At 35.8% G+C, this 12611-nt stretch overlaps 1 protein-coding gene across 2 annotated transcripts in view; it reads right to left on the reverse strand.

Annotated features, from left to right (window-relative positions):
- EFHB (EF-hand domain family member B) overlaps positions 1 to 12611 on the reverse strand; it is a 37888-nt gene that overhangs the window by 19162 nt on the left and 6115 nt on the right. For both annotated transcript variants that reach the window (XM_087711846.1, XM_087711845.1), the window contains exons 4-6: positions 9290 to 9470; positions 7684 to 7794; positions 4429 to 4558 (exon numbers count right to left, since the gene is read on the reverse strand). In XM_087711846.1, coding sequence (XP_087567972.1) covers positions 4429 to 4558; positions 7684 to 7794; positions 9290 to 9470 — 422 coding nt within the window. The remainder of the gene's footprint in view (positions 1 to 4428; positions 4559 to 7683; positions 7795 to 9289; positions 9471 to 12611) is intronic.

The following is a 12611-nucleotide window of genomic DNA, read 5'->3' on the forward strand; positions in this document are numbered from 1 at the left end:
TATCGCTTTACAGTGCTTTACAGCACTGTAAAATAGAATCTTGATAGTCAAAGCATTTTAAATCACTGGGTCTCCAACATAATTAATCAGAATCTCCTGAACAAAAACTGCCAAGCCAGATACAAGTGACTGAGGGGTACCAATCCAAGTCATACAAAAATAATATTATTTCTGAATGCATACATTTTTATCTCAACATATAACAACATATAAAAAGGCTGAAAATTAAAGACAGCAAGAAAAAATACCTAACTATTTCTCTAAAGCAGATGCACAACTTAAGATTCCAAAGTAGCACCCAATCCTAAAATGTGTTTGGAATGATCCCACATTTCAAACTATACTTTTAATATAATAAAAATAAAAAAATAATTAGGAGAACCAGTTGGCGGTCGCGGCGGGAACAGTTGGAAATAGTGAAGCTCTGCCGAGCTCCATGAAGACCAGCCAGTATCTGCTTGCCAGGAGACCCTACGAGGTCAAAGCCACCCTGGAGGGGTGTTGAAGGAAGAAGAGGTGCTTCAACAACCATGAGGAAACCACAAATTTCTCATTAGGTTGTAGAAAAGTGATAATTGTTTAAGATACACAAAGGAGTGAAAGTAAATAACACCTAGAAGGCCACTTGACCTATTCTATTTCAATAGGCGACTTGGATGTTTGGAAATATCTTGTGAGCTTTTTGAAGATCTTTAAGACAAATTGAATTGCAAATAACTAAAATCCTATTGAAATTGTTTACTGGAAGGTGGATTTGAAAGACTTCGTGGAATTTAGTGGGCCAGTTTGGATTTATGAATTCCTAATGCTACTTGATAGAACATTCTATGAGACAAAAGAAGGTGATAGAAGGGAAAAAAGAAAAATAAGATTTTAAAATTTAGACAATTGGGAAGGTGTAAACCAGAAAATTGTAAATTATCAATTTATAGCTTTTAAGGAATAAAAATTTAGGACTTGTTTGGAATAATTCTATAATTCCATTCCATTCCATTCCATTCCATAATTCTGGGATTGACTAAATTTTATTACCATATTTTTTGGAGTATATGACGCACCTTTTTTCCTCAAAAAAGAGGCTGAAAATCTGGATGTGTCTTATACACTGAATACAGGATTTTTTTGCCTCCTGAAGCTCCACCTCCTTCACCAAAATGGTAGCATATCCTTATGGAGGCTTTCAGAAAGCTCCTGGGGGCTGGGGAGGACAGAAATGAGCAAAAAAGTGGCTGTTTCCCCCCCCCCCAGCCTCCGGCAGCACTCTATAAGCCTCCATAAGGCTATCCATGCAATTTTTTTTGACAAAAACAGCCAATTTTTATGAAAAATTGGCCATTTTTTGCTCATTTGGGGGGGGCACCCCTCAGGAGCTCTCTGCAAGCCGTCCCTCCAAGACTGTTCATGCCTTTTCTTGGAAAAAAAGGGGTCTGTTTTCATGAAAAACAGGCCAGTTTGGGAGGTTTGCAGAGTGCAAAAACTCCCCCCCCCTTTTTGGAAAGCTCTTTAACTGACTGATGAGAATTACATTGATCAAGTGCTGTGCCAGCAGAAACAAAGTCTTAGGTTTGCAGATTGTCCTTCTCCAGCACATGGATAAATACACCTGGAAGCAGCATCTACCTAACTACCTACTCTCTCTCTCCCTACCTATTTCTCTCTCTCTCTCTCTCTCCATCTATCTACCTACCTACTCTCTCTCTCCCTACCTACTATATTTCTCTCTCTCTATCCCTCTATCTATCTACCTACTCTCTCTCTCCCTATCTACTGTATTTCTCTCTCTCTCTCTATTTCTCCCTCTATCCATCCATCTACCTACCTACCTACCTACCTACCTACTACCTATCTACACACACTTTTTCTCTCCCTACCTGCTGCATTTCTCTCTCTCTATCCCTTTATCTACCTACCTACCTAACTACTCTCTCTCTCTCTCCCTATCTACCTACTGTATTTCTCTCTCTTTCTCTCCCTCTCTATCCCTCTATCTACCTACCTATATTTTTTTATTTGCCTCTTCAAAACCTTCATGCATCTTATACTTCGGTGCGTCTTATACTCTGAAAAATATGGTAATTGACTTCTTTGGAGTTTTTAGAGATTGGGATACTGGAATATTAAAGGTATATTGAGTATTTTTTAATATATTAAACAAAATGTACAAAATGTTGGATACAAAATGACTCAAAAAGATACAATAAAGTTCTATGAAGAAATGTTAGTGATGCTTAAGACTATTTATGAAAATGTCACAAAGAATCATAAGGAGATGGTGGGATTATTCAAAGATAAAGATGTCAGTGTAGAAGATCCTCAAGAAATGGTGGGAAAAGATGAACGTAATATTCAGAAGACAGATGAGAAATTTGAAGGTATGGTGGAGGAGACAAATCAAAATGAGTTACAAGAAGACAAAAACACTGAAGAGAAAGTAACAATAAGTACTAAGAATCAAACAGAAAATTCCTTAAGAGTTTACAATAAAATAGAGAGAAAATAAGAAGATTTTCCAAAAATAATGAAAGGGTTATGGCTAGGTATCCAAATGATGCAACAGAAGGAGCCAAGGGGTAAGGCAGAGGGACAATTCAATTTGTGCAAAAATATTAGAAAAAAATAAGATCCCGAGAGAAATATTTAAAAAATCAGCAAAAGGCAATAAATGATGACATTCTAAAAAGGCTAAGAGATGATGGAAAGAGATAAAATATCCTGTAATGTGGTGATTGTATTAAAAACTAATAGAAAAAGTAGAAAGTATAAATTGGGAAAATAGTAGCACACCAGTGACGTGCAGTCAGGGGAGGCAGGGCTCACCACTGTCATGATTAAAAGAAAAACAAAATTAAAAGGAAAAAGGCAGAGGTAGTTGCTGCCAGAGTCACAGTGGATGACTCTGGTTAGTGCTTAACTGCAGGGGGAGGCAAGAGAACAATGTGCCTCCTTTACTCTAGCTTTATGATTACTTGAGCAGAGTTAAGCAAAGGTTAAAAGGCGAAAAATTCCTTATGCAAAGGAGCACGTGGTTCTCTCACCTCCTCCTGCAGAGGGCACTTTGTTTACAGGCTTTTTTTAAACAGTTAAGCAGCGTCATCCATGTGGTGACTCTAGCAGCAACTATCCTAGCCTGGCTAGAGCAACTCTTGCCTTTTTCTTTTTACATTTTCATCGTGGTGGACAAGAGGAGACTTGAAATCCTCTGACACAGCTGGAAAAGGTATGTGGGTCAGAGGGAGGGGGCAGGGGGGAGGAATTCAAAATTATTTGGAAGTAATTGTAATTTGTTTTATTATAAGTAATTTGTGTGTGGTGTGTGTGTGTGTGTGTGTGTGTGTGTTTTACCCGCCTCTGCTGGCGCGTGGGCTGATACTTTTTTATTTTTTAAAGCCATGCCACCGCGCCATAAAACATGCCAGCTGTATGGCCGGGGTGGTGGGATGCACTTTAAAGTGCCAACGTGCCTTCCAGCCATAAAGCAGGTCCCGCTGTATGGCCGGGGCGACGGCATGCACTTTAAAGTGCCACACACCGGGCTGGGCGAGTCCCGGAAGATGGGCAGGAGATGGCGCAGGTATCCTGAGCCTCTTCTGTCACCGTCCCTGAGGAGCCACCGCCGCTGCCTCACTCCTCCTCGTCTTCACCACATGTCACTGTAGCACACATATGGATATATAATAGAATTTATTATAACCACAAATATATTAAGGCTAGGAGATGGAAGATTATGATTAGGTATATTTAAATGTACTATAATTATTAACAGAGTGTAAAAATATATTGAAATTTATACCTTTTAAGGACCATAATTCAGGGGATTTAGATATATAATCCCAGGACTGATCAAACCTTATTAATAATTGGTTTATTGGTATTTATAGAAAAGTGAGATATTGGGATTATGGTAGAACATTGAGTAATATCTAAAATATTAAATATTAGTGGTTCATCGGGGGTCAAAAATACATTGAATGAAGAAAAGTTATTGATGTTTAAATATATTTATGGAGAAAGTGATAAAGAATTGTAAAGAGAGAATGGTATTGTTTAAAGGCAAAGATATGAGTGCAGAAGAACCACAACAAATGGGAGAAAAAATAAGTACAAATTGGGAAAATAATATTATATATATTGATACATCAAATAATCTATTATAATTACAATCAGCATATTAAAGTTAGAAGTTGGAAGACAAAGATTATGTATATTTAATTGCATTATTATAGTTAGCACTGTGTAAATATATATATCGACCGAGTCCATACACTGTCCACAAAATATGTTGGTTATTAAAGGAAAATTACAAATAAAATATACAAAAAAATTAAAATTCTTGGGAATTAATTCAGGCTTATGATTAATAATATTTGGACCCCTGACACTATAAATTAATTGATAATACAAAAGTTATGAATTCAAAGCATAACTTACATCTGCAGATCATGTAACCAATGTAAAGTTCTACCAATATTCCGGCCATCATTAAAATGTGGAGTTTCTTTACCATAAAGATTAAATCTGTTGAATGTGGATGGATTATATTTTCTATTCACTGCCTCTCCTGGAGAAAATGGGACATGATCATTTATTGTCAAGGCTTTCGAGCGGCTAGATTAATAAACCCTGTCTCTGTTTAGCATTCTCAAGCAACTTAAGGTTAGATGCATTTGGCTCCTTCAGTGCATTTTGGCATATTACCCTTTAAATATTAGTCCTTAAATCTAACTTGGGGCTTTCCCTTCCCATCTTCTTAAGTTAACAACCATGTAGCCATTCATTCTCCAACTTTGAAAGATTCTGCCATCTATTGCTTTTTTACAAATTAGGGTTTTTTTGATATGAGATTTCAATTTCACCAGCTTCAATTGTTTTTGCACAAAAGTGCTTTACTCTATTAACAAAAATAATTGAAATATTTTGGCCCAAACTAGTTCCAGATTATTCTAAGGATGTTTTGGGGTCTTTCAAAAATGCTATGGGAAGATGGCATTCCATCCCCTCTTCAAGTAGCATTATAGGAACAAATCAAAAGAAGAACATGCTTTCATTTTTCTGTTGTTTGCAAAACAAGAACATTTTACATACAGCTAGAGAGGACAATGTTTTCTGAGCCATGTTACCAAATTACAACCCAATGAAACATAAATTAGAATAAAGTATCTGTTGAAAGCTAATCTTTAGAGTGTATTAATCAAACAACAGCAGCAAAGAAAAATGAGTTATAAGCTTAAATAAAATAATCAGGTTTTATAGACTAAATTGGGGGAGGGGTGAAGGGTATCTAAGAAAATGATTTGACCTCAAAAAACTTTGAAAGAAGTCAACTGAGATTTGTTTTATATTTTATATATATATATATATATATATATATATATATATATATATATATATATATATATATATATATATATATATATATATATATATATATATACACACACACACACACACACACACACACACATACACACATACATACATACATATACATATATAGTTTTTATATATATATTGTTTTATATTATTTATATATATATAATATAAAACAAATCTCAGTTGACTTCTTTCAAAGTTTTTTGAGGCCAAATCATTCTCTTAGATACCCTTCACCACTCCCCCAATTTAGTCTATAAAATAAATATATATATAATATAAAAACAAACCTTAACACTATTCTTATTTAGTTTTTCACTGAACATAGAAGTCTAGGCACGTTAAACTCCTTTCTGCATCCTGGAAGATTTCACAATTCAACTTGAGGGACTTAACCATTTTTTCTTTCCTTCCCCACAACCAGCTCTGCTCTCCAAAGGAATTCAGAATAGTAAGTTTTTTACAACACCTCTTTTATTCCTCAAGATTGGGGAAGTTACTCCTTATATTTAAAGAGATTAAGTGCAGATTAAAGAGGTTAAGCATGGATGTATTGTAGTTCTCGACTTATGCCACAATTGAGATCAGAATTTTAGTAACTAAGTGATGCAGTCATAAAGAGATGCCATGTGACAGCATTGTGACTGCTTAGCAGTCACAATTCTGGCATTCCAGCTCCTATTGTTAATGAAAAATTGCAGGTCATTAAGCAGAAGGAATCCCAAGTAAGGAATGCTGGATGCCTCAAGTAAGCCTCCGGAGACCTGGGGCAGGCAGTTTATTAGTTGTGGGGGGGTGGGGTACTGCAGTGCTACCCATCTGACCCAGAAGTGCAGAGTGGCTGCAATTCCACCTTCCCTTCCCAATCTATGGCTTTTAGCTGTACTGCACAGCGATACTTGGCAGCAGTGTTGGGGTTGGGGCTGAAGTACAAGCCTGGGATCTTACAAAATAATACAGAATAATAGAATTGGAGAAGTTCTTGGAGGTCTTCTAGCCCAACCCCTGCTAAAGCAAGAGGCCTTTTTACCCTTATAAAAGTGGCTGTCCAATGTCTTCTTAAAAGCCTCCAGTAAGGATGCACCCACAATTTCTGAAGGCAAGTCATTCCACTGGTTAATTGTTCTCACTATTAGGATGTTTCCCCTTAATTCCAGGTTGCTTCTCTTCTTTGTGGCAGCCTCCCAAATATTGGAACACTGCTATCATGTTACCCCTAGTCCTTCTTTTCTCTGGATTAGTCATACTCAATTCCTGCAACCATTCTTCATGTTTTAGTTTCAAGGACAGTAATCATCTTACTTGCTTTTCTCTGCACTCTTTCCAAGTCTCAACATATATGTATAGCGAGGTGATCAAAAGTGGATGTAATGTGTCATCTGTCTAAGGTTTTATAAAGCCGTACTAATACTTCACATGATCTTGCCTCTATTCCTCTGTTTATGCAACCAAGGATTCATTGGTTTTTCTGCCTGCTGCCATAGTTTCTGACTTTGAGCCAAGTTTTCACCTAATCTGTACTGGTACATTTGGTTTTCCTTGCCTAAATGTAAAACTTTACTTTTCTCTACATCTTTAGTAGTTTCATCCAGCTACCATTGCCCCCAGATATCTATTTCACTTCCAGCAACACCACTGTCATTGAGAAATGCCATCTCAAACTCTATGTTACTGGTTTTTGCCACCTCAACTGTTTTCCAAGTGGCACATTCCATTCCTTCTTCAAGCCAAAGGATCATTCTCATGATCCTTTGGAAACCTTCTGTCTTTCCTAGTTTCACAAGAATGGGCTCATGAATTAGGGAAGGAATGGTGTACATGATTAGGAAAATGAGGTCATAAAAAGCACCACCAGAATGGGACTCCTGCTGTTCTACAAATAGCATGTCTGTTCTCACAAGGCCCAAGAAGTACCCCTGCAGTCATAAATGTGGGTGAGTTGCCAAACATGATCATATGACTATAGGAGCACTGCAGCAGCCATAACTTCAGGCAAAGATGGTAAGTCCACTTTTTTCAGCACTCATCATAATTTTAAATGGTTGCTAAACAAATGGTCATAAGTTTAGGGTTACGCATAATTGATTTTCCTATAAAGAAGTGTCAGAGCTATGCATTCCTGTGACCATTTTGTTTCCATTTATCAAATATATTAGTATCAGTGTAACAAAATCTTCAAAAGACATTGCAAGACAAATGTTAAATTTATTCCTTATTATAAAGTGGAAAATAAACATATCTTTGCTAAATAAAATGATGCTCATATTTACAATTAGAGCTTTTTCTTGATACTTATTTGTCCTTTTTACTCACCAACATAATAATCATTGTGTGTTGTAACATATAAGTCATGTCCCTCCTGTGCTTCCTTTTGGACTTCATCAAATGTCTTTTGGGGATTTACAATGTCTGCAGCAGAAATCTCTGAAAAATCAATCAATACATGTAATGAAATAATCTAATATAAATCAATATTTATAATTTCAATATCCTTAGAGACTGTTCACTTATTTGGTTCCAGAGTTTTTATTTGTATATCTATAGGAAAACATACTGTGTGTATCCATGCATGAATGAAATATACTTATCATTGAATAACAGCAATATATGTCTATATGAATTGGTTTTTATACATTAAAACATTTTCTAATACATTTTAGTAAAATTCAGAGGAGAGAGGGGGAAGAGAGCAAAGGAGGGAGGGAGAGGGGGAAATGTTAACCAACACAGATATCAACAATTGTTATGGCAAGAACACTTTCTAGAATTTTTCTTGACTTATACTCTCAAATTTGTTCATATTAATATTTGGTTTGTTTCTTTATACATAATTAGTATGTATAAAATATAATTATTTCCTCTATTGGTTTATTTTCATTATATTTTGAAAATAGTTGATAAAAATTGTCTGAAATAAGTGCTCTTGTTTTTTAGTAGGTCAAATAAAACCAACCACCATGCATAAAACGTGCATAAAATTCAACATTTCCTATCTAGCAGACCTCTGACAGAGGTATTTAAATATTTACACTTTCATCAGGAAGAATATGGTTATTCTTTCCCAAGTCCATCAGAAAAAAAGAGATAAGGATACTGAAAACTTCTTTACCTGTATAGAACAGGTCCAATAGGAACTGACCATAATAACTGTGAAGTTTTGATTCAAATACATCTGAAAGGGTTAGGCTGAAAATTATCCTGGCTTTTAATAGAACCTTACTGGGATTTAGTTGGAAGAATCATCACCAAAAGACCATTCAGAGGAAATTTCTTGGGCACTGGAGAGATCATAATATACAAGAGGAAGGTCAATAAATATCTCTCTATATGATTTTCTCCTAATTTGGTGGATGTAGCAGGATCAGAGCAACTTGAAACACATGAAAGGCTGAGTACCATGTAGTAGTCAGCTCTGAAAATGGGTTTGCTAAATATACTAAATATAAGGCTTTCTTGGGCTTGGTTTAACAAGGTGGGTATACCTATCTATTGTAATTTATAAATCAATGTTTACAGGTTGATATTGTGCATGAACTATATAACTAAGATTTGTTCAACAAATCAGGGTTAGTAAACTATGGGATAGCATGATAGATCTATCCAACTTAATTGTAAGTACACCTGCAAATTAGATGGTTACTTTTTATGTTTGGAGTTTATCTCATATTATTGTTTTTATATGAACTAATCTGCTTTAGGCATGAAAGCTGGCTGGGTAACTTTGGGTCAAGTCACTCTTTCTCAGTCAGTTCATAAGGTTATTGCTGTGGGGAAAATTGGAAGAGAAAGAATATATATGCTTATTATCTTGAGTTATTTAGTAAAAAATAACAAAGGTGAGATAAAACAAATAAATTATTCAATTCCATGTTAAATTACAGCATGAAATGACACTATATATTCTTACTAATTTTCCTACCTTTTTTTACTTTTGTTCCAAATCGAGTATTATTCACATCAAATCCTTTAGGCAATCGTAGGGACTGATCATGAGATTTCCCAAGAGGAGCCTGACAGCTACTTAAGTAGACAGATTCTTTCTTTTCTTTAATTTTTTGTTGGAAACATGTTTTAGGAGGTGGATTTATTAATGGTGATGCCTGAAAAAGTTTTATGCCATATAAAATATATTAGTGCTGAATTACCTATTATGCTATCACATCAATTTTATTAACACTATGGCACAGTATCAGCTACTAATTTGATTTAGAACAGAAAAAAAGTGTGAGTGATTTTTTTTAAGATACTGTTATCTTTTGAAATCTTGAAATTTCTTGCACATGTTCATCATTTCCTATGTTTGTTATACATTATTCAAAGCATTCATATTTAAATATAATGAAATATGAAACAACCAAAATTTCATAGACACACTGGTTACCATTAAAATACATCTATTACAAATCATGTAATATCATTAAAGCTATAACTAATCCTTTGTTTTTCAAAAATTATTATAAATGGTGGGTAACTCTAACATACTCTGTTTTATAAAGAGCTACTATAAGTCCCTGGTTGATTGAAAGATTATCTCTGGTGACAAGGAATATATAGTATAGGTATTTATGTTATGGATATTGCAATTTTATAGATATATTTTTTTGAAAAAAAAATCCTATTATTTATGTGTTCCAAGCAGAGACATTGGGCACCAGGTGAATGATACATATGCAGATAATAAAGTTTTACTTTAAGACTATCCTTCATTAAAATGATTCATATAAACTGGAACAAGGACAGAAAAAGTTAGTAAGAATGATCAGGGGATAGGAAACTAAGTTGAGTTACCTGGGTATTTTAGATTTTTAAAAAGACAGTTAGAAAAAGGGAAAAATAATATAAATACAGGTGAAACTAAAAAAAAAAAGAATATCATGCAAAAGTTCATTTATTCCAATAATGCAACTTAAAAGGTGAAACTAATATATGAGATAGACTCATTAATTACATGCAAAGCAAGATAGTTCAAGCCGTGATTTGTCATAATTGTGATGATTATGGCTTACAGCTCATGAAAACCTCAAATCCACAATCTCAGAAAATTAGAATACTGTGAAAAGGTGCAATATTCTAGGCTCAAAGTGCCCCACTCTAATCAGCTAATTTTGGATTGTGCAGAGATGGACAAATTAACACTAAAATTAAAAGACAAAGAAGAGTCAGAATATTATGAAATTTGGAACAATTGGTAGAAATAAAATCAATTAAGCCGAAGAGAGAGAGAGAGAGAGAGAAGGAGGGAAGGAGGGAGGGAGGGAGGGAGAGAGAGAGAGAGAACTGTATAAAGGTTTATAAACATAGAAGCGAAATAATATTTACATGTATAGGTATGATAACATAATAATGTTGATATAATGAGTGTAAAGTGTTATGGAAGGAAAAAATAATAAAAAATATACGAGATAGACTCATTACATGCAAAGCAAGATAGTTCAAGCCGTGATTTGTCATAATTGTGATGATTATGGCTTACAGCTCATGAAAACCCCAAATCCACAATCTCAGAAAATTAGAACATGACATGCAATCAATAAAACAAGGATTGTACATAGAACAATATCAGACCTCTGAAAAGTATAAGCATGCATATATAATCAGTACTTGGTTTGGTCCCCTTTTGCAGCAATTACTGTCTCAATGCAACATGGCATGGAAGCTATCAGCCTGTGGCACTGCTGAGGTGTTATGGAAGTCCAGGATGCTTCAATAGCGGCCTTCAGCTCTTCTACATTGTTCGGTCTCACGTCTCTCATCTTTCTCTTGGCAATGCCGCATAGATTCTCTATGGGGTTCAGGTCAAGCGACTTTGGTGGCCAATCAAGCACAGTAATCCCACAGTCAATGAACCAGTTTTGGTGCTTTTGGCAGTGTGGGCAGGTGCCAAGTCCTGCTGAAAAATGAAGTCAGCATTCCCATAAAGCTCGTCTGTGGAAGGAAGCATGAAATGCTACAAAATCTCCTGGTAGACAGCTGCGTTGACCCTGGTCTTAATGAAGCACAGTGGACCAACACCAGTAGATGACATGGCTCTCCAAATCAACACAGACTGTGGAAACTTCACACTGGACTTCAAGCATCTTGCAATGTGTGCCTCTTCATTCTTCCTCCATACTCTGGGTCCTTGGTTTCCAAATGAGATGCAAAAGTGCTCTCACCAGAAAAGAGGACTTTGGACCACTGAGCAACAAACCAGGTCTGTTTTTCTTTAGCCCAGGTAAGATGCTTCTGACGTTGTTTGTTGTTCAGGAGCACCTTGACAAGAGGAATATGACATTTGAAGCCCATGTCCAAGATCCGTCATTGTGTAGCGGCTCATGATGCATTGATTCCAGCCTCAGTCCACTCCTTGTGAAAGTCCCCAACACTTTTGAATGGACTTTTCCTGACAATCCTCTCCAGGCTGCAGTCATTCTTGTTGCTTGTGCACCTTTTTCTTCCACACTTTCCCCTTCCACATAACTTTCTATTAATGTGATTTGATACAGCCCTTTAGGAACATCCAACTTCTTTTGAAATTAACTTTTGAGGTGTTCCCTCCTTATGGAGGGTGTCAGTGATGTTTTCTGCACAACTGTCAGGTCGGCAGTCTTTCCCATGATTGTGATTCCCACTGAACCAAACTGAGAGACCATTTAAAGGCTCAGGAACCCTTTGCAACTGTTATGGCTTAATTAGCTGATTAGAGTGGGACACTTTGAACCTAGGATATTGCACCTTTTCACAATATTCTAATTTTCTGAAATGGTGGATTTGGGGTTTTCATGAGCTGTAAGCCATAACCATCACAATTATAACAAATCACGGCTTGAACTATCTTGCTTTGCATGTAATGAGTCTATCTCATATATTCGTTTCACCTTTTAAGTTGCATTACTGAAATAAATGAACTTTTGAACAATATTCTAATTTTTCGAGTTTCAGCTGTACCTGAAGGAGTGTCAAAACAAAATCACAACCTCCTTTGCCATCCCAGGTAATAATGATTTAAGTTACGGAATATAAATCCTCCATCTAGCTGGAGATAGAATGGGTTGACCAGAATGGGTTGACCTCGTCTGCTCGCTGATTGGACTGAGTCTGCCAAAGCTGTTGTTTAGACATGCCCTTGTTGCTACTTCTTTCCAGCTTTTTCTCCTCAGTTTCTCAGCTGGACAGATGTGTAAGTCCTTCTCTGGTCACCTTTATAGAAAATTTGGATTTTAGCATCAAAAATATTTTCTCTTGTGAGTAGTGCTAGTTGA

Source organism: Thamnophis sirtalis, unplaced genomic scaffold (assembly GCF_051295495.1).
Source record: "Thamnophis sirtalis isolate CommonGarterSnake01/CBP01778 unplaced genomic scaffold, rThaSir2_p1.2 scaffold_4, whole genome shotgun sequence".
NCBI lineage: Eukaryota > Metazoa > Chordata > Lepidosauria > Squamata > Natricidae > Thamnophis > Thamnophis sirtalis.